At 31.3% G+C, this 26,716-nt stretch overlaps 1 protein-coding gene across 1 annotated transcript; it reads left to right on the top strand.

Annotated features, from left to right (window-relative positions):
* Window positions 1–2,488: 2,488 nt before the first annotated feature.
* On the top strand, window positions 2,489–26,460 carry LOC111002744 (ATP-binding cassette sub-family G member 4). Its single transcript, XM_045629675.1, has 11 exons — window positions 2,489–2,965; window positions 20,050–20,220; window positions 20,905–21,041; window positions 21,319–21,464; window positions 21,536–21,774; window positions 22,231–22,481; window positions 22,878–23,046; window positions 23,355–23,455; window positions 23,873–24,028; window positions 24,993–25,198; window positions 25,764–26,460. The coding sequence occupies exons 1-11, from the start codon at window positions 2,725–2,727 to the stop codon at window positions 25,903–25,905; spliced, it is 1,959 nt and encodes a 652-aa protein (XP_045485631.1). The 5' UTR covers window positions 2,489–2,724; the 3' UTR covers window positions 25,906–26,460.
* Window positions 26,461–26,716: the final 256 nt, after the last annotated feature.

Below are 26,716 nucleotides of genomic sequence, written 5' to 3'. Positions count from 1 at the left end.
TACAACTTTCATTACAATGCGGACGACAGCACTTTACACTGGACGGGCAGATATTTCTCAGGCAGTTGTGGTTGAGTACCGTTACAAACTTGTGTCTTAAGTCAAAACTCTCCTATGTGGAGTCTTGGAATGCGGTAGACTAAATCTAGTCGAATTATCTACCCCATGAAGACACAAGTTTGCGCGTTTTCCCCAAAAAAAACCCCTTTGACTCCTCTCTTCGAAGATACTCTCGTAAAAAATACTTGGCTTTCTTATTTATGATTTATGACGTTACATAGCAGGTCATAGGGAAATAAAATATAAAAAGACGGTACTTCACTCCGGGCCATCGTTTGTAACTGTCTAAAGCGCAATCGGCCCCAGATGGAGTACTGTTAACGAAGATCGGTTCGAAACGTCGACGACCAATCTCTTTACGTTGAGATCCCTTGGATAGAGATGTAGGGTCTCGGGCGGGTAAGTTGAGTATTAATGATACAAATACATGACTGGAGGAGGTAAATAAATCATTAATCTTGCTTATTTAATGAGCCTACATAATCGATCGAATGTTTTAACTTTAAGTGATTCTGATAATCTCAAAGACCAAATAAAAAATATCTGATCAAGAGTGTGGAATATATTCACGAAATCTGGTTTTTGCAAATGAAACTAAAAATCCTCAATCCGGTAGAATGCGAATGTAAGTGCCCTTTAAGCAGGGTTTTAACGGGTTTGTTTCACTAAAATTTTGTTTGGTTTAATAGATTTAAGTATAACTCTAAAAAAATTCAAATAAAAATATAAAATTTAAAGCAATCTAAATAATTATTTTCAATCATCAATATAAGTAATTGTTACATTTACTGTATCCTTTCCTTGTACTGGTCAAATCAGAATCGAGAACTATGAGTCTCATATGACCAAATCAAATACATCATTTACACACGGGAGTCATAGTAAGTCTAACACCCGAACCCAATAATTAATCCACAATCTCAGATTGAATAATGTAAAAACAACAGAAAAAATAATATTAAAATAAACATGTCTATGTTTAAAACATATCACATAGCTTTTTAATTATTTCAAAACTGGTGTAAGTTAAACTCTTAATATAGGTATATTTCACAGTAGAACTGTCATTTTCATACAAAGGTCTATCCATGACAGTTAATTACAGTGTATGTACACCGATCCGACCTACCATGGATAGGTAGTATCGACATATGGCTATTATAATCCGTCGAATGGTTATTGGCACACATTTATAAATATTTGTTTTAAGATGGCTATCTCAGATGGTCATAAATGGATTGAGATAATATGATGAGTTTGGGTGTAAGCCTATTAAATGTTAGCGTGAACCGTAAAAGGGGCAAACTCTAACTCTCCCACCAGTGTAATGGTTACAGGATAGGAAATATATATTTCATAGAAGAACATATAGGCAGAGTCCACGCAATGACGTATATTGGCGTTTCGTAATAAACATAGTTTAAATAAATAAAACCGTATTGGCTTATTTAATTGTCGCATTACTATACTATATATTATAGACACTGGATTCCACACAATTATAGAAGAATGTTTTGCATTTTAAATTTTTATTTTTAACAATGATTATAATAAAATATTTATAATAATGAAGCTAAAAATTCCTGTACGGATTAAAATACAATAACTGTAGAGTATTTTTCAATTTACTAGCATATGTTACGAATTTAAAAATATATACCTAACTGTATATTCGCTGTAAAGTAAAATCTGTTTAGTGATTATACACAAACAAAAATATATCTATAGGCCGACTTAGTAGACTATGGTCAACCTTGTACTTCGGGTGAAACAGCGGGGCATTGCTAGTATTTAAATATAATTAAATTGTATTAGCAATCCGTAAAATAAAGTTGTGTTAATTTTTGAGCAGGCGTTTGTTTGTCCTTTCCTGCGTTGGTTGTAAATAGCAATAGGGCATATGTTAAGCAGGCGTTACTTACCACTTATCTTACCTTCCATAAGGTCTAGGCCAAAAACCTGTCTTCTTAAAATTCATAATCAACGTGTCAATAAACTGCTAATAGATTTTTTTATTTCAAATAATTAAGTCATCTATCGTAATATCACAGAATTAAATATATGCTCTTGTTTAGTTAATAAAAACAACAATCATCTTAGTATCGTAACAACCCACAAGATGTCACTTTTCTAAAAATCTCCACGCGTAATAAATAATATAATTTATTTAAACCTAACGGTTTACACAATTATGTATATATTAATTACTTGTAAATTGCACTTAGTCAGTCATAAATTTTGTAATATGGTATAGATTTAAATCTATTTTTATTGGGCAACTCACAAAACCATTTCTTTAGCCAAACTACGTACATATGTACTTATCTGATATAGACACAAATACATTGTTATTACGTGCTATTTTTAGTAATCATATACATGTAAATAAGTAGGTAATAATTACTGTGAAAGCATGTCACCCATTCAGTGCGTCGTCGCATCTCCTTTGTCTGAGAGAGACATTGTTTACAAGTCGTCAATAAAGCCCATTGTTCCCTGTACGTATCTGTCATAATATGCCAGTTATTTACAAAATAGAAGTGCAGCTTAAACAACGCGTTATAATTTACCAAAGAGACAAAAGGCTTCTGATATCGACGAGGCGCTAGCGCATTCGATCGCGCGACGTAATAAGTATAACACGCGCGTTCAATTTATGTAATAATGATGCTAGCCGGTGTTCAAATTGTGGAAAATCAAAGTGTGTCGTATAAATCTGAAGGGACAGGAAATATGGAGGGTGATGGACAGTCTTCGTTAAGTACACCTTCAAGTCCTTCACATTCCTCAAAGTGCCCGACACCTTCACAGGAGCCTAAGGGGCTGTCCCGTGTTCCCAACCGGGAACCGGTAGATATACAGTTCAACAACATAACTTGTACCGTCAGTCTCGGAATCAATAAAGGTAAGTTTCATATGTCAACTAATATGTATGACAATGAGTCAAATTAGTAAAACATATTGAGTATGTATAACTTGCCTACGATGTTGAAAATACTGATTATAATCAAATTAATAGAACAATTATTGTCTCTTTGTTCAAGTGATATTTTTATATGAATTATAATATTACTTATCATATTCTATGTATTTTTTAATAAGAATCATTTGTACATCTTTATATTAATCGGGTTAACCTATAACATTATCTAGTATCATAAGTAGGTCATTTAAAAATACTTATAATGTTAAATTAATTAAACTTGATACGTTCAGAGGGCTGAATATAAATTAAAAATAAATAAAATAATTCGCATTTTAAGTGAGGTCACACAATTAATCTTTGATAACATAAAAACAAATAACATATATATCTAAGCATACATATCGAAACTAGATTTAAACCCATATGTTTGGTAACTATCAAAAGAAAGTCACATTTATAATTTCGCACTTATACACGATACAGATTGGTCTATAATAGGTATATATATCGCGAGTAGGTCAATATTTTCTTAAAATAAGTGCAATGAACTTTCATTACAACAATAAACAAGCCTTTTTCGTTTATCAAACCGTAATTCAAAATAGGAACAAATTATTTACTATTTTAGTTTATCTCTTGTCTTATTTGCATACTTTATCATTATTTATTGTTCAATCACAGAAATTTATGTATATAAAGATATTTCGTTCCAGTAATGATGATCAGAAGAACTGAGAGTTAACAGTTCAGTTTTTTACTATTGCCTTAAACTAGTCAACCATTACAATTTAAATTTGGAAGTGGTTTAGAATTTTATTTGTTGTTAACTAAATCGGATGAGTTAGGTTCCTTGTAGTGTGCAGTTTTGATACTTTGTCATTTTAAATTTACATTGACATCCTTTATCTTAATATTAATTTAAATAACTATTGTACGTTGAAATACTTCGACCTTTATTTTGGTGATTTTTCAAATCAGTAGTTATAAATAATGATCTTAGCGTAATAAGTCTCTGACACAAAAATTTTGTTCGTTCATCAAGTTTTTTTATAATGCTTACTTAATCATAGATAATTGAAACATATAGCGAACTAGACAAATATAGTGAGATTCACTTTATGAGGGTCTGTTTCACAATGTCCGGATAAGTTCCAAATAAGCTATTTATTACTTATTGGTAGGATAAACAGTATTTTTGGGTTTCACGACTGTCAGATATTGCTATTCGTCACGAAATTGCAAAGTATTTGGTACTTTATCCATACATTGTGAAACAGGCCCTAAAATTGTTAAAAACTCCAATTATTGTCAATCTGCACATAAAATATATCATAGAGTAACGCCGATAATTAAAGATAACAAGTACTTACAAGTCGTTAGGTAATTAGCGGAGTCGTGATTCGACTCGAGTAGGAATAAACACGGCACGAATAAATAAGCCATTAATGCAGCTCTGTGTCAAACGTCATTCGAAGAAATAAATTTTATTGCCGTATGAAGTTACAAATTAAATACTACGATGTCCGTGCCTCATAATCAACTATATGCCCTTTGTATCTCCTTGATACGATTTTCTGGCTTTTAAAAATCGATTCAAACATTTTTTGTGGTGTTATAAGCACTGGAGAACAGGGAGACATCTACTTACAAGATCTCTGGTATATTAAAATAGCTTTAAGTAATGGGAAGGTACCTCAAAGGTGCCTCAAAAAATATGACAAGAATTCATATAATAGATATTTTGTATGTATGACTGATAGTAAAAAATTCAAGGAGAAAAACTATTTTATCTATAAAATGCCAAACGCAGGAGAATTTATGTCTTCGCTCGCCATGATATAATACAAATTCTACCTTTTAATATTTGTTTAAATAATTAAGAAAATAGGGTATAATCGGTCAATGAATTCGATTAATTGTACTATACTCTATAATATTTACGACTATTCAATAGGTATTGTAAATCAACACGGGTTCGTCACATACTGTACTCTATATCTTAAAAATATTTTATTTGTCTATTAATACTGCCATGGTAAAACGTGTCTTTTTTTGATTTACGAATGTAAATCTTCGTTTTAATTATCGTTGCCTTTCGCGTGTCTCACACGGTCAAGGCAGACCACGCTAAGCGCAAGACGCAAGGATCGGCTTGATTAAATAGTAAAATTGATGTTTGAAGTTTCAAAAATATATTTATTTAACTCAAAATAATCTTTAATTATTTTTTTTGGAAATTATTTGTCTATGGTGTATTTAATTAGTGCTTCACGCTTTAATTTCGATGGGATAAATGTTCTATGGTAACCATGGCAACGGTGGATCCAGGGGGGAGGGTCATGGGGGTCATGACACCCCCTGAGCTGGTTCCAGGTGTGTGACCCCCTGGCGCCAAAGCTGGATCCGCCCTTGTTGTACGGGCATCTATCTAAATCTAAAGTTATTTAGAATTAATGATATATAATATATATCATTTCTAGGTCCACCATGATGTAAAATTTGTATCATATCATAAAGTTAGATCATGGTAAGTAATTACTTACTTCTCTACATTTGTAGAGAAAATGCATGCAACATTACATGTACGATACATATAACTTAATCTAAAAAATCTAGATAGATAGATAGATGCAATTATCGAATATAAATATCGGTATAGGTACTACGTGTACATTGCTTGTGATTTTCGATTAGAAGTACTTCGATAATCACTAAACATTTATAGCGTATCGACTGAGATTGTTAGAAAAATTCCAATCTTCGATTTCACTTGGCCTTCATAAACTGCGTCGGTATTTGTCAAGGGTGTGTGCTAGATAATGCAAAAATTTTAACTAACGTCTTATTAGCAACAGACTATTATAAAAATAATGAATGAAACCTTTTTGGATGCCATCTTTTAATCATGAGTAGACTGTTTATTCACAGTTAAAAAAAAATATGGCCTGTACATTTTACAACTCTTTCGTTTATAAAAGTCTTATGAATTGTTTTCGAATGTCATGCATATATACATTTAATATTTTCTTTAACATTTTTAACCTTTAACTGATTTACAAGTGGAAATTCACAGCTTCGAAACATTTAAGATATACGTCAATTGAATTGCATTTCGATAATCCAGTGGCGCTACACGCCTAAATAGCCTGAGAGTCTGATAGAAAGTGCTAATTATGCACATAGGAAGAAAATTCCATTGGTGAGCAGCCGTTAGGTAAGACCAATGGAATCGTGGGTTCGAAACCACAAGGCCAACACTGCTCAGTATTATATACTATTGTGTTTAGCCATAACTATGTAACACGGAAACACCGGAAGCAATAGCAATAAATAAACGACGCCGGCGCTACAAGGATATGTATTGATATACGAGAGCCTCAATAACCGAATTTGTTGAGCAAATATAGAGTTAAAAGTAGTGTTAGTCTAGTGGCTAGTTGCAGAGACAGTTGAGCGTTTAGAACAGGAAGATATATATATATATATATTTGGAAACACCGTGAGCTCACCGCCTAAGGCTCAAAATTGGACTACTATCAGTCATATAATGCTAGACTAATAAAGACAAATGTTCAAGATCGAATACCGGATGCGGATATGTGCCATATTTCTGGGTTTTTAATATTGATAATTTAAGGCATTTTGTGTGTTTACATGTGCCGACATAAGATTTATTTTCACCTGGTCTGCTGAATATTATACATTAAAATGCTATGTATATTATCTACTAGGTGCGATTACGTTTTATTCGATATTTAATTGTAAAATTATCACATTAAAAACATTTCAATGATATATAAATATTTAATATATACTTTATTCTACAAGCAGTGAGCGAACTTAAGTACGTAAATTTCGTTAGGTTGGCAACAAGGAAGCGATAAAAGACTTTATCACTAATGTTTCGGGGTCATGTATATATAATGTTTCCTATACATAACTAAAACCAAATTAAATAGCTAACAGAGTATGCATTTTAAGCTATATGTGCGATGGTCTTAAGGCATTTACTTACATTGTCGACAACGACTGATATTTCAGCACATTCACTCAGTAGAGCCAACGGTTTCCCCCTTATAAACAAGTTTTTTTATATTGTTGTTAAAGACAGTAGTGCCAAACAATAAGTACTTCTAGCCTTGGCTTCAGATTTCCTAAGCTGCTTACATTATATTTTTAATATATAAGTGCGCATAAGGTGATGTGAATCCAGAAGAAAAGTTTCTTTCCTTATTAAGGCCTAAGATATATGAAGCCAAGCTAAGAATGCTTTAAAATATATTTCGGGTTGCCTCATGATGTTTCCCGTATGAGAGTAGGCACACAAAGAAAATTACTTACAGCCGTGATTGGAATGCACCCCTGACACTGGGAATCGCGCGACCAGTCGAAGACTGTTCTATAAATTTTGTTATGTAGATTTTTATATACTACTTCAAAAGCTACTCGAATAGATAGTTCGAACAGATTGGCACAAAAGTAAAGTATTTAAGAAAATCTGGAAAATTCCATGATCATGTCAATTAAGTGCGAGACCTTAGTTACCGTAAATACATTATATCAAATACCTCTTTAGAAAATCGTTGGTAATGACTACAATCATTTATACAATTATCTTTTTTAGATACGATAGTAATACTCTGCTTTAAGTTCACAGAACAGGTTGATGGATAAAATTAATTATGAAATAGATTTAATCATGCATTAGGTTTTTAATACTACGCAAAAAAGTCGCTAATACACAACGTGCTGACTAATATTTAAAGGCTTAGAAATTTAATTCTATTTAAATGTATATTAAACTACAATGTAGTAAATTAAATTATTTTAGTGCTCTAGATGCTTGCTTGCTGACCACGACGCTCAAACCCGACTAAAGAGAGAGTAAATTAAAGAATTACTATTTATTTAAACTAAGGGTGAACTAACGATTGACTAAACCAATCACATCCACGGAAATATTAGATCGCCTATTTACGTCATTGAAGGAATATAAGTTAACTCTGTACACACAGTAAGCCGTTGCTGGGGTCCATGGGCGGCTCTTATTTTACGTAACCAACCCTACCCTGCTCGTATGTATCCTTCCATCAAAATATAGTATAGATATATAATACATAAAATTGGAATTTTAAAATTTCTGATATGCCAATATGAAATCAAATTGTATATCATTTTCAAATCATCTAGTACATAGCTGATCGGAGTGTGAAAAGATTCCGATAGTTTGTTATCGTTCTAGCTAGACAATGTTTTCATAATACAGTGTCGTTACGTGATTAAACCCGTGTTTGTGCTAAAAGTATCTTTAAGACGTTGATTTTGCTAATTGCAGACTGATTATCCTTTTTTATAGCCTTATGTATGATTATGTATCTTTAGCAGTCAAATAAACTACAGAAAGTTCAGACAGCACACTTCTTCCTACTACTATAACTATTTTCAAATTCGTATTTATCGATGATTGAGATATGATGTGATTTTGTGCTATTGTATTTAATTACGATTAATACTTGTTATAATTTAAATAAAAATTTTTTTTAGAATATACGTACGTCTTTGTAAGTTTTAATGTATCATACTGACATCGTATCTAGGAAATAATTAACATAATACTTTATATTATTTATTATGAACAATAGTATACGTGGGTCATAGTGTCAAAGATTAGACATACAGTTTGAGAATTACGTTATGTGCACAAAAACTCTATATAACCGCTTGATAAGGTTCGCGTGAACATATTTTTATACATTTTTTTTTATAGAACAGGGGGCAAACGGGCAGGAGGCTCACCTGATGTAAAGTTATACTGAAGCAATTTCTGGTTATAGAAATCAATTATACAGATCGGTTTTGGGGTGAATTCAGTCTTTATGTAACACAGCCATAAAATACTGCCGTTAAAACTGAGATTCAATCAAATGTTTTTGTCTTAACAAATTTATTCATATGAGAGCGTACACGAGAATTTCGCATGTTTATAAATAACATTATTTATTATCAAACTTTATGCACGTTTAGCTTAATAAATGGTATTATAAAGGTCACCAAAAAGTTGAATCATTGGAGATGTTTTAAAAAAAATACAAGACGAAGACGAAGAATTTAGTAATGTTTTAGCAAATCGCTGCTGGCCTGAACTTGACTTACCATAACCAGACAAACTGGTTGCTGCGGATTGCAACATTACACTGACAGCTGTTATTATTATTAATTCGCCTTTTGTATCTGCAGCCTCATATAATGGCAATCCTCGGCGGGATTGATTTTGGCAACACACCCAAAGTTGATATAAGATTATCTATTATAATTAATGATAATTGTTCTAATTGTGAATTATTCGTTAATTACAGAAAATGTAATGGACGAATCTGTATGACCTTAATTTGTGTTCAAAAACTTTCTGTCTTGAAGGTATAGAAGGATGATCAAGCCTACAGAACATTAAATTACTTTAATAATGTACTATGTATATATATGTAAAAAAAATATTCCGGTTGGGTGTAGTAGTTATGGAATAGTAACCCATTTTCTCTTTGTATCGCACTTGGTTACCGCGATGATTCCGCATATCTTTGTAAAATTTTGGTAGTAACACTGAGTTTAATGAAGTACCGTCCCTCTCCTTAGTATTATGAGTAATATCAATTGGCTCTTATTAATAGTAGCTAAAGCAAAATTATTTTAAAGTCTACATGATACTTTAGACATGGCAACCAAAATTTGAATATGAAATCAGAATTGAAATATATAATCCGAAATTTATTTGATTACGGTTGATAATAAGCGGATACAGATTTGATAAGACCTGTAATTGTACTATTTCAACACTTTTGTTGAGCAATTAAATGATCCTTATTTTACGATAACATATCGAAATTTCAATGTCATTAGAGGATGTAATCAAAACATGTAGGTATTATTTATCAAGGATAAAAAATCACAATTATGTTGCTCCTTTATCTTGCTTATTCAATAAATTTATTACTAAATCTCCGGTAATTGTTGCTTAGTAATATTTTTTGGTATTTCCTTGCTGAAATTATAATTACATTTATTTTGCTAATGTGTTTGTATATTAATTATAACACCAACATTTTATATTTCAATTCCAATGAATAACATACTATTTAAAATCTCTTCAATTGTAAAATAAATAATTGTATAATATTGATTATATCAAGAAGTACTTATGTGCGTAGCTGTTATAAAATTTGACCACAAATCGACGCCTGTACCAGCAAGGGGTCAATCAACTAAATTGGTGCACCTCTTCCCGCTTCCTTTCCCATCTAGTTGGAAAGAAATTCTAAACAAATGGTAGCTGTATGCCATATTAGGAACACTTTAACATGAGTAGATGCGGTATAATGCTATTGACATTGATCGCATAAGAGAGAACGGATAGCGCTGATTAAAGCAGATGGAAAAATCACAAAAACTACTCAAAGCTAAATTTAAATAGGACCACGAAAAGCCTTTTCATTTGTGTTGTCTTGAAGAGTTACATTCTAGCGATGTGGCCGTATCACGGAATTTTATCAATTCTGCAATTGTTTTTCCATCAAAATCAACCAATAGCGTGAATTATGTCTCGATCTCCCATTCTCACCCACTCTCAATCGGTCTCAACGCTCTTTCCCTTTTCTTTGACAAAAACGCTGCACATCTTCGTGACGTAAAAAAAAATTTACTCTCATACGCCTACGGAAGACTCACTTCAAAAAACCCGTGACAAACGAAAAAGCGTGGTCCTAAGAATTGAGTGCTAATCGCCATGCCTTTCAAGTAGTGGTGAGCTGTCCTGTTGAAGGTTCCCAGTCGTAATTGTTCGAAAAACCTGGAATGGCAGCCGGTTCTATAAAGTGCTGAAGCGCATAAGAAGTATCAGTATGCGGAACGAGTTATATTATATAATTCGATTCTTCAGGAAAATAACAAATGAAATTTACATACTATGATTTTTTGCATTTACCACGTTTACTCTTATCATATCAGTAGATCAAAAGATACATTACTTAACTCGCAATGCGTACTTGAACGTTACTAGGTATTAAAAAATCTTACATAATTTAGTTTGATCTCTTTGAACTTTTCTTTATTGTGTTCCCTTTTGATATGTTTTGTAAAGATAACTAACTGAATAATGGAGGCGATAGTAGGTACTTGTGTTATAGAACTGAAGAGATTTTTTGTTTGCTTGGGGTACGTATTAATATTTCTATGCATAATTGGATATAGAAGGGTGTATACTAAATAATAACACGCCATAAACAATAGGAGCAAATGTTGAAAATATTTTTCATTATTTAAAGTTTCCGTTGCCGTTGCGCAAGCAATAATCGTCAATATCAGAATTGTTTCTAATTAAACACAGATATACATACTTTTTTAATCAAATACTTTTTTAAAAAGTATGTCTATCTTTTAAGGTTGGCAGTATAACAACAAGCAAAAAGCAACATTTGTATATCCTCCTTATTTAATTTTTATGTTTTTCATATCTAACTCTCCAATGTCCGAAACATATATAAGAAAAAACGAATCGAATCGAAAAAAAAATCGATTTACTATCGCAAAATGAAATCTCATATACGCGAAGATAAACAAGTCAAAAACAAATATTTAAGACTATAGATGAGGTTATATCGTATGACTTGCCTGATTTCTTTAGGTTTAACTTGAAACTAATGAGAATTAATTTTAAATGCCTTGAACTCGAACCAGCGTCAAATATACACCAAATAGTTATACTTTGTAACTTGAATGTACGTACGAATTACATTTCAATGCATTGAACTCGAACCAGCATCAAATATACGCCAAATATGTAGTTAATTTTTCACTTTACTAGTAAGATAATAATTGATTTGCTCTCGTTAAGTCTGGCTTTGATTAACTACAAACACCATATCCCGTAAAACAGATGGAGTCTATCTAGCGACATCGTTCTGGTTATCTAGACTTTTATTGCAACATCATTAATCACCCTTGCATATAAGATTATATATCGAATAAAGTTGTGTCCATAATTCAATGGAATTGACTATGTTTGGTAGTACACAACAGGCTGAGACGAAAAAGACGTTTGTTTTACAAATTACGTCTCTTTAATACGAAAGAGTTTTTAAGCAACAAATTTGAAGTTTTTGTATGCGAAGGTATATGGATCCAAAGTTTTTAATCAAATTTTCAAACATTTGGAATCTGCATCAGGCATTTCATAATTGGAATAGTTCTGGCCTTAATTTCTTAAAATTTATCGGACATGACATGTCGATATCGTGAAAAATCATAGTATTAAAAACATTGGTCGACTGGAAATCTTGGACTTTGTAACTATGTACATAGTGTTATCTGTTTTATTCTGCAATCCATCGGATTTTGCTACAACGATTGACGTTTTTTTTAAATGATCATTATGATTGTCTTCAAAGATTATACTTTTGTGAATTATGCTAGCAACTTAAACATTAGTTCATTTGTTGTAGGACGTGTCTTCAAAATTATGTGTGTATAACACATAATTTTGAAGACACGTTCTTAGTAACCGTTTGTGCATTTTTTGATTGAAAAAAAACATTGATCATATTATACATACAAATCTATAAAAAAGAGTGAAATTAATACTTTGGTGTCTTAATAAAACACTGGTTTTCCCACCAATTATTACGTTTTTTACAACTGATTATTAACTCAATGTGAAGGTATCTTAAATGTCAAGCAAGTCAATCGAATAAACACAAAAAGTTTAAAGGAAATTATTAACTAATCACTGGTCACGGTATCTGAATTGTTAAGATTTTTAGGTGATGAATCTCAGAATATCGGTGGATACGACTAGCTGTAGATCTCGATAAATTAATTTTCTGTCACTTCAATGATCCAGGCTCTCTAATGACGCCATCTAGTGGCGAAATCTATTTTTTAATATAGGCTTTTCAACATCCTGAGAGTCATCGTAATTTTTTCCGATATATTGAAATCGTATTCGCCATTGAAGTTCCGTGTTTGCTGACGAAGATCTTCGGATAAATACGATAATTGTTTACTTAAAACATTTTTGTGCAGGCTTTATTGGTAATGCTATGTGCTTCAACCAGCGAAGTTAATATAATTGCTATGATAAATGACGTGTTTTGTTATTTAGTTGCATCTAAGATCCCGGATGCGACCTGATTAATTAGTTTTGCGTCATATCTCCGCAATTATTGATATTTGATCTATTGAACTAGAAATCTTATCGGTTATAGCACATCGCTTATTCGCTACTCTAAAGATAAATACATTATTCATCTAGTGGGGTGCATTTTAGCGAAGTATGTACTTAATTTTGAAGACAATGCTGCAACTTTAACATTGAATTGTCATACCACGTCATCAAGTTTTCGACATCAGCCATGAATCAGGATATCGAGGGAACTATACGGCTGTGATGACGTAATTTGAGATGTTTTTAGGGGGTCTTCACTAAATATTAAGTCTTTCATAGTTCAGTATTAACAGAGCAGGACAACACAGTTTATTTTAATTTATTTTTTATTCAAATTTATCTTAGAGCGTATAGAAAAAAGTTTATGCGTTTCTAATCTGTTATTACCTAAGTAAATGTTAGCATTGACTACAAGTTTACTACTAAGAGTTCAGAGATAACTTATGTAAATTACAAAAATATTAATAAAGCATGCTAAAAATGTAATGTGATTAACACACAACTTTTACGTATCTGAAAAATTCTAATAACAAATACCGTCGTACAACCAGTATATTTTTAAATTTAAAATTATCCCGACGTATTGTTTGCTTTGTCGTGTCAGCCTGAAACAGATAGATTAAACTTGTGGTCCTCTTGGATATAATGTCTAAGCACACCTTCATACTGTAATATGTCTTTTACAATTATTCACCTTTTACATTGTCAGAATTAAAAAACAGTTTTTGCTTTGAAATAAATGATAATGACAGCAAGATGTTAATGCAATGGACCATATGACGCAATATTTAACATTTACATAATAAAGTCATAGGTCAGTTAATTTAAAGATTTATTGTTCATATTTTTTATCGGATTAAAAGAACGGGATTTAGGACTTTTTATACGGTGCTGCAGGCACATCAGCGTCTCTTTCATTTTAACTATAGAATTAAAACGATTAAGTTTTATTTGTTTATACCAAATTGTAATCCGGTGTATTAGTGATGTTGTAGGGCTGCCAGTAAATTGAAAATTAAAAATACTGAGCAGATCTATCAGGGCTAAGCAGTTTTTTTACCAGAGTATTTATAAAAAGGTTTTCATTCAATCTACAAGAATTTACAGCGCCACGCTACCAAGTGCTTAATCTTACCACAGAGAACACTTAGAACTGATCCCCTCGTTTAGCAAAAATACATAAACAATTTTGTTCATCTTTGGTGGACATTTGATTGGAAATCGCAGATCATCTGAAGCACTACTACTTAATGTCTATACTGTTCAAATTATTTTCTTATAGTCCAAATCCTAACATAAACTAGTAATATAATAAACTATACGATGTTGTTTTGTTTTTTCTTATATTTACAAAATATTAATTGAATAGTTTTAAATTTTGAAAATTTTATTTTTGTTCACAATGAAAGAAAAACAATTACATACCATCCAATAAGAATTATTGTTACATATAATTAATTGCATTCATTTAAAATATAAACAAATATGCCATTCTTTTAAACCAGACTGTGAAGACATGGAAGAAATGAGCAATCATAAATCTAAGCATGAATGTAATGTTGAGTTGTGAAGGCCTTATGTAGTAAAATATAATTTATAAATGGTTATTACAAATGTTATATAAACAGTAAAATATACTTAAGAGTACCAAACGAAATGGTAAATGGTAATGAAAAAGTCGACATAGTTATTAATGCTGAAAGATCTTTATTTTTTTATATTTTTCTGGATCCAAAACTTCTTATATGAATATTGTATATGATCAATTATATTATTTTATGGATATTCACAGATCATAAATCATTCTCTACTCTATAGCTCTTTATTATAATATGGCTGTGTATTTTTCAACGGTAATATAATACTTATTATACATATATTGAAATGTCAAAGTTGCATTTTATTTTGAATATGTATTTTTTATTGAACTGTCATAAACTAATTTATTATTTAAAACGTTAGTTTATGTTATTTAATTATTATAGATTAACCAAGTTCCTATATCATAATACGTACATTATATTGCTGAATTAGTATAAATTGTAGCTCGGCTCAAATTGTGGAATTAAAAATTAAATGTATGAAACGATTAGACCCGGTTAATAATATATAAATTTTATGAACTTCGTATCACTTTATATATTTCTGTCAAAACTTGGGATATTATTTTTAAACAGACTAGAGCTTTGAATCAAACTGAAGGCATCTATAAATATAATATGCCAACAACCGACAGCCAAGTGACAATTTTTTATTTCTAAATAGATCGGAAAAGTTTTTATTGAAAATTCAATAACAGTTTTTAAAATGTTTCTTTACTTATAATTCCCATCGTTTAAACCATCCCTGAACATCCACAAATATTTTAAAGGTAATAAATTTTAATATGGGGTACATTGTAAAACGAATTATTCATTCTAACTTATATATATGGTATGAGAACCTTAACCAAACAATAAATGTCTCGCAGTTCCATAACAAAGAATTGGGCACGTGTCTGTGACGTCACTCGCTCAAGAATAGCGCGAACTTTATCAGTGTCAGTGAACGCGTGACGTCACAACAGCTGATAGTCATATTATATGGGTTGCGAAACTTTCATTGTACGAGTATAACGGACAGAGATCAGGAATAGGCCCAATTTAACTTCCTAGTTAGGGTTATGCCTTTGCGTAAATGATTCGTATTTATTTCATAGTCATAGTTTTATTTCTTCATTATTTATTATATAAAAAAAATCAATATGAAAATGTATTTAAGCATCGCATTCGTAACAGATATGAAACCTCAGTAGGAATTAACCATTTCTCTATCTCCAAAGAAAAACGACTGATTTATCGAACTTATTATCCATTCTTAACGATAACGTAAAGATTTAAAATGGCCCCATACATATTTGAACCATAAGGCCTAAACACAACATTAAAGCAATACATTTTTAGTTTGTTCATTGATTGTGTTCGTAAGATAATTTTTCCTTATTACCACTTCCATAAAACTCCTCAAGGCTGATTAACACATAAAATGTTTTATGATTTTTTACACCTATGTCATTTACCATGAACTATGACGTCAATACGATCTGTTTTACTCTGTTTTTTACTGATGAATAATGACTCCCAACATTCACAGTATGTGCTATCTTCTGAACCTTATATTTTCTTTGATTTGATTGGAGAGTATTGTCTACAGAAGCAGAAACATTATTACTAGGAAAATTTTTGTAACAGGTATTCTTAGGTTTATAAGCGTGGACGGAGCGTGTGTTCCGAGAATAAAGCCAGACGTAGGCACTCTCTTAATTATTATCATATAAAAAGAATAAAGTTATTTAGTATAAATTTATTATATTACACGCGAGTGATACATAATACATAGTGTATACACCTTTTTCTCGAAGGGGTTTGCAAAGTACACGGATCTCTACTTACCACATAGATATGTAATGAGAGGTATCACCAGGCAGACAGGCAGGCCTGTCCCTTTTCTTCGTATTATTTTAATTTAAGCATAAGTTAAAAAAACGTGCAGATGGTAAATTTCAAACCGTAATGAAAAATTCCGATAATTTCAGACATTTTCACGACTATTAAGCTCCTACTATGGAACTATTTTTATTATAACCCTTTACATGATTAACTTATTATTTCACCCATCCTATCAGCGTACTAGCAATATTTTATAAGGAAATAGTTGCGACTACCAAATGTGTTCTGATATTCCTTTTCATTCAAGCATTTTGTTTATATTGATCATCCCATACAATGATTGGAATAACATCCGTAGAGACGGTACAATAATAATTTTAAAAACAATTATGTAATTATATAGTTAATCATGTTCTCATTTGTAATATTACAGATGTACAAACATATTTATTATTTCCGCTAAAACATTTTATTATAAATGAAATAATCTTTTCTTTTATCGTAGCTTAAATTAAAACGAGCGCACTGAATGTTACTTATTTACATATAATTGATTGATTTGGGATATTATATGACATTTCAAAAGATTTAAAGAACGTCCGAGTTGTATAATTTGAACTTATTCTTTGTAGTGGACCTGCTTTTGTTTTTGTGTGGTATATTTATTTTATTTTTGTCACCTTATATAGATATGTCACCGAAAAGGTTTTATATTATTATTATATCAAATTACCACATCCATATTCGCCTGACACACATACTCCCACGCTCATAGCGATACTATGTATTATATTGCGTAAATGACGCTTTGTTCTAATAGCTATATCGAAATAAAATTAAATACGTTCATATAATTTATAAATATGAACAAATTTTATTGAATTACGTTATAACAATCAAATATTCAGAGTATTTATAAGTATCCTAACCTACAAATTTAAAAAGGCAGCATGACCTCGCTGTATTCGATACTTATTCGTTGAGCGAGGAAAGCGCCGGGTTCGGAGTACTATCAACCAGGCGCCAACTTAAACTTCAATCTTTAAGTAGCGTCTGTTCTTCTTCCCACCATCCAAGAATGCACCCCAAAGGGAGCAACATCGAAGTTGGAGGCAAGACTAATATTTGAGTTGATTAATATTTAATCATATAGATTAAATAATAGGGATAGAGATAATTAATTATTATTTATTCTATTCGGTTCAGGGAGCTACAGCGACCTCGGAGTTAGCCAAAAATTCGTTCTTGCTATGTACTTAATAAAATAGTTACATTCCAAGAATGGCAATTCGGCAGTGTCAATGTGCCTGATGACTTACCTTCTAGAAAGCACATATTATTCGCATTTTAGTTCACATTAGTCAACTAATTACATAGCTTAACGGACCTTTTTTTCCGTTAAGTAATCTTACAAAAGTTCTACTATTAGTGCCAGTAATAATTAGTTAATTCTATCAATTCGTAAATATTCTTACTTATTTTCGAGATTTAAATTTAGAAACGAATAAGTTTCTTATGTTTGATTTTAATTCGAGAGTATTTTTATTGTTGATTGTGGTGTCAGGTGACCCCATACAAAGAAGACAGAATAGTGATTTTTGTAAACAAATAAAATAAAGAGGAGAAGTAACACTTATCCTGTCGGCGTTACCTTCGTGTTAACTTCGTGTAGAACATGAACTTGAACATGGTTTCATCAAACAATTTTTGCTACTAACTAACCTAAAAAAACTTTAATTAGGAGTCCGATTTTTATGAGAATTTTTACGTATATCAAATTTACTACATAGTCTCGGCATTAAACCCAAAGGAAAACGTTGTGTCAAGCTGACATAAGTTGAATTTAGAATTTCGAATCTGTAAATAAGGACCAAAAAAGTCGCCATTAAATCTTGAAGGTGCCATTTGCGTGTTTGTCTTCAATTATTCTAGTCCTTGAGCATATTTCATGTCTATCTGTTTAAATAGTTCTCGTTTTAAATATAAGATTTATATTTAAATATATATATGAGCCAAAAATCCTAATTATACTATCGTCTATATACCTACGTGAGATCAAAAGTACAATAAATACATACAAAGTGCCATCTACTCTTAATCAACGAGTATATTTTAATCTTCTCAATAATGATATACGTAATAAATATAATGACGATTTGGCCTCAGATTGCATCCGTTTCTTTGACGAATTTTATTTCATAAACGAGTGATCAGCCTCCTGTCTGGCACAAGTGATCAATATTTGAGATATGCAGATTTTTTTACAAAACTTCCGTTCAACAAAATTAACGTTAAAAACTATAACAATATTTTCTTAACTAAAGTTTCTTTTGTAATAAAAAAATAATACTAATTGTATTGTTAATATGCAATCGTTTAAATATTTATAATTTTATAAATCTGATGGGTTTTCTAAAAATGACACACACTCTTGTTAGTATATTTGAATCAAACGTATTTGTCATCCGACAGTGGAATTTGGACTTAAATGAGATATCGTATTGTACTTTGAACATAATGTAAACAGTTAATTAGTTGACAATTGACTTATAATGGGAGTATACCTACCAAGGTACATAAATATGTGTGTTAATATTACCAAGAATCGCAGTCATTTGTTTTTTATTTTTATTTTACGTGAACGATAGGAATTATTTTCTAGGTAGAAATGCTTGTTCTACTTAGAAATATGCCACCAGGCAGCCTGTTGGGTCAAAGTTACCCTCATAAATCTAAGAAGGGCGTTATGAATATTGTTCTGAGATAATATCGATCCTATATCACTTTCATATTCAAATCAAAATTTAGACGTATTTTCTTAAATCCAAAGGTCTTCATACTTTTTGATATTGATTCATCAATAGCGTTCGAAAAATAGACGTTAAACACTTTTTCATCCAATCGCTTCAGTCAAAGTTTCCAATTTTTACCGTCACCTTGTCATACTATTAATCACAATTTGATCACGCTTGTCCCATACAATTTGCATGTTTTTACAGAATATAAATATTCGTTGATAACTCTAATCATAATAACTATAACCTTACGTTACGTATTTTAAATAAATATCTATGAATTACGAATATCATTTTTATGGTCACCATAAAATCTGTTAAGATTTATTTAAATAATAAGTACATATGATTGAGTTTTTTTTTGTTTTCCACTTGATTCCACGGAGAATCCTTCCACAAACGTAATTGTATAGCTCTCATCTATATCATTATACAATAGAAAAATTACTCTTTGTGGCCCCTCTTGCACCCTTGGCGTCTTATGAAGGCAGAATTAAAAAAACGTCACCAAATTGTTCATAATATCTCTATTGTAGATATCAACAATAGTGAATTAAATAAAGATATATTTAATTACTACAGTTACTAATACATAATATCAAGCCAGTATTATATATTTTTCAGGCACAAAAGAAATTCTACACAGTGTGAATGGCAGACTTCGGCCTAAACAGTTAATTGCTATCATGGGGCCATCAGGCGCGGGAAAATCCACATTATTAGATGTCCTGTCTGGATACAGAATATCTGGAGTTGGTGGCTCTATATTTATTAATGGAAGAGATAGAAATATGAGTAAGTTATAATGAATTATATATATATATATATAATTGCATATGTATTTTCAGTTTATATAGTATATATATGTATTATCAGCATTCAACTACGACAAATGGAATCGGTAAACTTGCCTTATCATAAATTAATTGTAATCATTACATTTTTTTTAAATATATTATTAATTCTCATAATTCCCACACAATCTAACTGGCTTGTCACAGACTTCTGGAATGCAGTTCTCACTATATCAGAAACCTGGGAAGCATTTGTTATGTAACTTGTTTATGTCATTAACTACAATTATTATTATTAATTATAAGCTGTTATTCACTTTATTGCTTAAAGATTGAACACTAACGATCTATTTGATTAATATGAATCGTTATTCGCGGATATAAATCATTAACACATATTTGAACTACTTTTTTGCTTTTTATATGTAAAATAATAAGAAAAGGAGATTTAACTAAAGTTGTACATACAAATAATACTTACTGAAGAGAGTGCGATACATGATTTTAAACCCTGACCACTTTCAACATATATTGTGTTGACTATGCAATTATGCAAGTATGCAATTATTACTTGCTAGTTTGCTTCTCTCAATATGAATCCCATACGTCATAAACGTACTGGATTGGAACCCAAATATCAAATGTAATTAGCGAAGAGGCTACAATATTTATTTAATTATTTCAGAGCGCTTCAAGAAAATGTCATGTTATATCCAACAAGACGACCGATTGCAAGGATTACTTACAGTCAGCGAAAATATGGCGTTGGCTGCTGATCTCAAACTGCCCACTAAACTAGATAAATATGAAAAAGGAGAAGTGGTAAATACATAATTTGTAGCTAGTTTCTGTGACTTAGACAAAAAGTTTTCTTTTCTTTTCTTCTTTCTATTTCTTCCGAATAAATTTGCCTTTGTTTGTATAGAAACTTTTAAATTATGTTTCATTAGTTTATTTATTAATTGATAAACAGCATTGTTTCAAAACTTTTAAGTTTGATTTATACTAAAACTAAATAGATACTTAAAATCTTTAACCTCATTTAGAGTATTATAAAAAAATAAGATTTTTTTACGTATTTGTGAATTGTATTTTTTAGATAGAAGATATACTTACAAATCTCGGTCTCTATGAGCACATGCATACTAGAGGCGCCCAGCTTTCCGGTGGTCAAAGAAAACGACTTTCAATTGCCCTAGAACTCATAAACAACCCTCTAGTCATGTTTCTCGATGAGCCTACAACGTGAGTATTCCTAAGGCTGGCGCGGTTTCCCACAGGACACTATAACTATAATATATATACCTTGATTTCAGGGGCCTAGACAGTTCATCCTGCTCGCAAGTGGTGCAACTATGCCAGAGCCTTGCACACCAAGGCAGGACCATAGTATGCACAGTGCATCAACCTTCAGCTTCGCTATTCGCAGTTTTTGATTACGTTTATGTGTTGGCGTCAGGGCAATGTCTGTACCAGGGAACCACTAAGAATCTGGTACCGTATGTCGAAGAAGCTGGAATACCTTGCCCAATTTATCACAACCCAGCTGATTATGGTAATTTATATTTATATCATTTAAAAAACACATCTTTAATGAATACACGCGAATTGATTGAAATATTTATATAATATAATATAAATAAATAGTGGACACAAATACATGGCATTGCCCATTATTTCTGTGAATATAGCCCTAATTGGCCTAAATAGTTTTGGCTAAACATATTTCTATCAGGCAATTGATCAGCTTTCTGTGTCTGACACACGCCGTCGCTGTGGGTCTAAGACAGAATATAAGGGTCTAAGGTTTCTTCGCCGTAGGAGCGACTTAAATGCGAACATAGAAAGCAAAGTATTCGAACCTACAACTGGAATGAGTCGCACGCTCAAGTTACTGTTCAACACATATTTTAGCCTAAAACGTCTTGTCGAGTATTTTTTCTAAGACATACATTTAAAAAAATCTTAAAAAAAAACTCCATCAGCCAATTTACGGTACTTTTACCTACAGTTATTGAAATTGCATCCGGAGAATACGGTGAGGATAAATTAGAACTTCTCACAACAAAGATAGATAATGGCAAAGCCCATAATTGGTTTGATGATCTTGAGAATCTACCAACAATGGAGTCTCTCAGAAAACTATATCCATTAAGCACTATGAAGGAAATAGATGAAAGCTCAGGTTCAGAAGAAACGTCACAGGCGAATCAAAGATCTGTACTTATTCGGCGAGGGTTCTTGAAGGCGAAGCGAGATGCTGTAAGTAGCAGGCGTTTTACATCTTTTGTATAGCTTAAACTAGTTTTTTTTGAGTTTGATATAAGATTCCTAAGAACAAAATGTAAAGCTATTAACCTCCATTGCAATATGTTTCGTATATATTGTTCGGAGTTTCTATCCAAAACAGTCTAATATTTTTAAAGTTATACTTCTTTTTTTTACTGGTTTTTTTTTGTAATCTTCCCCTTATCAAAACTGTTTTGAATGAAGAACAGTCTTATGGAAATTAAATTAATTGATAAATAATGGTCTAAGTATAAAGAAAATGTAAATGTAACAAAAAAAACGATCATGAAATAGATTCAGAAATCTGAGGCCAGGACCCAAAGAGGTTGTAGCGCCACTGATTTTTTTTATAAAGAAAATGTTTTACAGACTATGACCCACTTACGAATTATGGTCAACATAGTCGTGGGTATCATGTTGGGGACGCTCTTCATCAACGCTGGCAATGAGGGCTCTCGAGTTCTGGACAACTACAATCTGCTCTTCGCTATTTTGATGCATCACATGATGTCACCAATGATGCTTACGATACTCACGTGTAAGTTTATTCGCTACATATACTTTTATTTTTTTTTTATTTTTTATATCTATTTTATGTTCTCACTTAGCTTTTAACTATTATTTCCACACCTTTAAAGTGTATGTAAGCTTGAAGCAAATTTAAAACTAATAAGTTACTTTAATGATTTATTTTTTAGACTAGATAATTTCTCGCCTTTTACAAATTCATAAAAAATTAATTTCCCACAAATAATAGTCATCTGCGCAGAGTTTAATTAAATAAATAATGATTCTAAATATAGTTTAGATAATAAACCGTAATTATAAATATGTTCCCATTTGCAGTCCCATCAGAGATGTCAATCTTACTTAAGGAACATTTTAATAGATGGTATTCATTGGGGTCCTACTACGTATCTGTGACCATCGTGGACTTGCCAATATCGGTAAGATTTTGCTATTTTTCGGCTGTGCTTCTAACATTTATTTGAAAGACTTTTGCTCTAGCGGTGTAAGCGTGCGACTCTCATTACTGAGGTCTTAGGACTTTTTGCCTATTTGCGCATTTAACATCGGGAAAGGGGAAGGAAAACAACGTAAGGCAAATAAAGCGAGGCATAAGTCTAGCACAGATGGCTAATCTTTATTATTAGAAAAAACAAATAAAAACAAACAAATCAGATACAACAATCTGAGGTACAGACGTTAAAAGCTTGAAGCGCCACTGTTTCTTTTAATCATATTGAAATGAATATTTTAACGAAATATTTGCTCAACTACATTGCCAAGAAGTATTTTATCGAAAAGCCAAGAATTTAGCAAAGAAATTTATTGGAAATTAATCAGACGACATTTATTTCCAGATATTTTCATGCGCAATATTCAGCGTGATCGTCTACATTATGTCGTCCCAGCCGCTGGAAATAACACGATTCGCGATGTTCTTCACAATATCGCTACTTACAGTTCTAGTAGCACAGAGTTTCGGTCTCATGGTTGGCGCTGTATTTAATGTTGTTGTGAGTATTATTTCCTATTTTATCACCATCTAGGGGTGTAATTCAGATACGAGTCTTAGGATGAACATGTTAAAATGCAATACATTTTTGACGAACGTTTTTGTGTTCCACAAAGTATTGCATAGTAAATTCATTTGTAATCAGAATGTATCACTATTACTTTAGTTAAATTTTAAAATGGTTCTTAGTTTGAACTGTTGATGTAATTATTATGATTATCCTATATCATATGATTCATTTAGATCACCACGCATGATTTTGTATGTCCACAAATTTCTTAAAAACATAAACGTGATTATTAATATGCTGTTCAATTCCTAACAGAACATTCCTTTTTTCTAGATTGGTTTAGTACTTTTAAATAATCCAATCATTTTAGGTAAATAATCGTAATTTATTTTTCTATTTATAGGTTTTATAAATTCTAATCAAATATACACCATTTACCCTTATATTAAGGTGGTTTTAATATACCTACATTTATGCAAATGTTATTTTTACTATATGAATTTTCTCGAATGTTTGAGGCATATCATAAATTCAACTGGCTTTTTAAAAGAAAGAATAAGTTTTTCATTTACCAATGATAGCCAAGAAATAATATAATTTTTAACCAGGAGTTTGAATATTTGTATTTTTACCAAATTAACATTTGGGTATGACTATTAGAGCTAATTAAAAAAATAATAAATATTTAAGAATACGATATTTTATACGGTATATATAAATAAAATTGTTGCTTAATCGTTTTACCATCATTTTATTAATGCACAGGCTATTTAATAGTGTAAGAATTTAACAGTTATTCAAAGTAATCTCTATACAACATGATAATAAAAAGTCAATAATTTTATTGTTTATTCACATATCAGTCACGTGACATTGTTAGAATTAATCACATCGATGATCGACGATGATCCTTTGGAGTTTAATTACACGCAATGACAAGTAAATGTGTTTTCAGAACGGCACCTTTCTTGGCCCAACTCTCTCTGTACCAATGATGATGTTCGCTGGCTTCGGAGTGACTTTACGTGACCTTCCACCATACCTTTACTGGGGCTCCTACGTGTCCTACTTACGATACGGCCTCGAGGGTTACATTAGCGCCATTTACGGCCTCAACAGACAGACTCTAGCCTGTGAAGAGGCTGAATACTGTCATTACAAGTGAGTGTTATTGACTTATATAATCAATTCTTTCAGTTGTTCAATAACAATATAAGAGAATCAAATCAAAACGTTTATTCCAATTAGACCACCTAAAATGGCACTTTTGAACGTTAAATAAAATATAAAGATGATTCTAGATTCTCCTTCCATAAGTTTCGTGTGGAGAAGAAAAAAAAGAATAGGCAACAAACTCCACACTTGCACTTTAAAAATATAATTTAATATATTTATATACATTAGTTAAATAAAGAAATAGGAAGACAATGTACTCCTAGAATAAAATTACTACACAGGTCTATTATTGTATTTTTAGTATACATGTTCCTGACACATTTACAAATATCGAACCGTATTAAACATTAAAAATTAATATAAAAACCAATAAAACAGTGTATTAGATAAAAAAGAGAAAGGTTATCAAATAAAATTATAATTACCACATTTTTCGAATATTCATTTATTTATGCCGCCGCCATTTTGAGGTTGGTTGCGTTACGCTATTTCTAATTAGTAGGTATAAATTTTGATTTGGATTTAGTTTTAAGAGTCTTTTGTTTTCCAGACACCCCAAGGTGTTCCTCAAGGATGTAGCAATGGACCCAAATATGTTTTGGTGGGACACCGCCGCTCTTACAACCATACTCCTAGTATTACGTACCGCGGCGTTCCTTCTCCTTAGGTGGAAACTTAGCGCCGTGCGATAAGTATATTTTTAAATAAAACTTTTAAAAGACCTAGGTTCGATTACCAGCATAAAAAAATCAGATTGCGCATTTCTACCAATAGTTCAATTAACATACCTAAGCCCATGGCTAATCATTTAAGTAATTTAATTTTAAACAAGACTGGAAAAGCAACATTGTTTCAACGTTACTTAAATTAGTTAAACATTTTATATTAAAGGTATTTATATCCATTTCTAATTATAGTAATATTGATGTAATCTTGCTCACTGTTAGAAGTGTTAGACATGCCATCTTTTATATATTAAATGCGCTTTCCTTACAATTTACGGATCGTAGAGATTACGACTGATATTCCGTTATAGAACCTCACAAATTAGTTGTTAATTGTTTCACAGCTGTATATGATACCTATTAAGTAGTTTAATTCAGAATTTAGACTTGCACGTACTCGTATGTCAAAATACTTTTTTGACATAAGAGATACTCAGTCCTAAGTCTAGATTCAAATAATATTATAGACACAAGCTCAAGTTCAATTTTACTCGCCCGTCTCACTAAAGAATTTCAATCGATGTTTTAATAAGTTACTTAAAAAAAATCACATTGACTAAAGAACGAACATATAATTTTAATTTCGTAGTGCCAAAATCACCAAAAGTTGTATCATAAAATTAGTATTTTGACAGCCTCTTTTAAGACGAATTGTTCTAGAGCCAAATGCTCTGGAAATATAATTGAATCAAATTTGTTTAACAGATAATTTGACATTGGAGTGCAAATAATTTATATCTGTCAAAGGTGACAACTAATTATTATTAGATGCACGTTT

Source organism: Pieris rapae, chromosome 9 (assembly GCF_905147795.1).
Source record: "Pieris rapae chromosome 9, ilPieRapa1.1, whole genome shotgun sequence".
NCBI lineage: Eukaryota > Metazoa > Arthropoda > Insecta > Lepidoptera > Pieridae > Pieris > Pieris rapae.
This window is presented reverse-complemented; position numbering and strand designations above follow the sequence as displayed.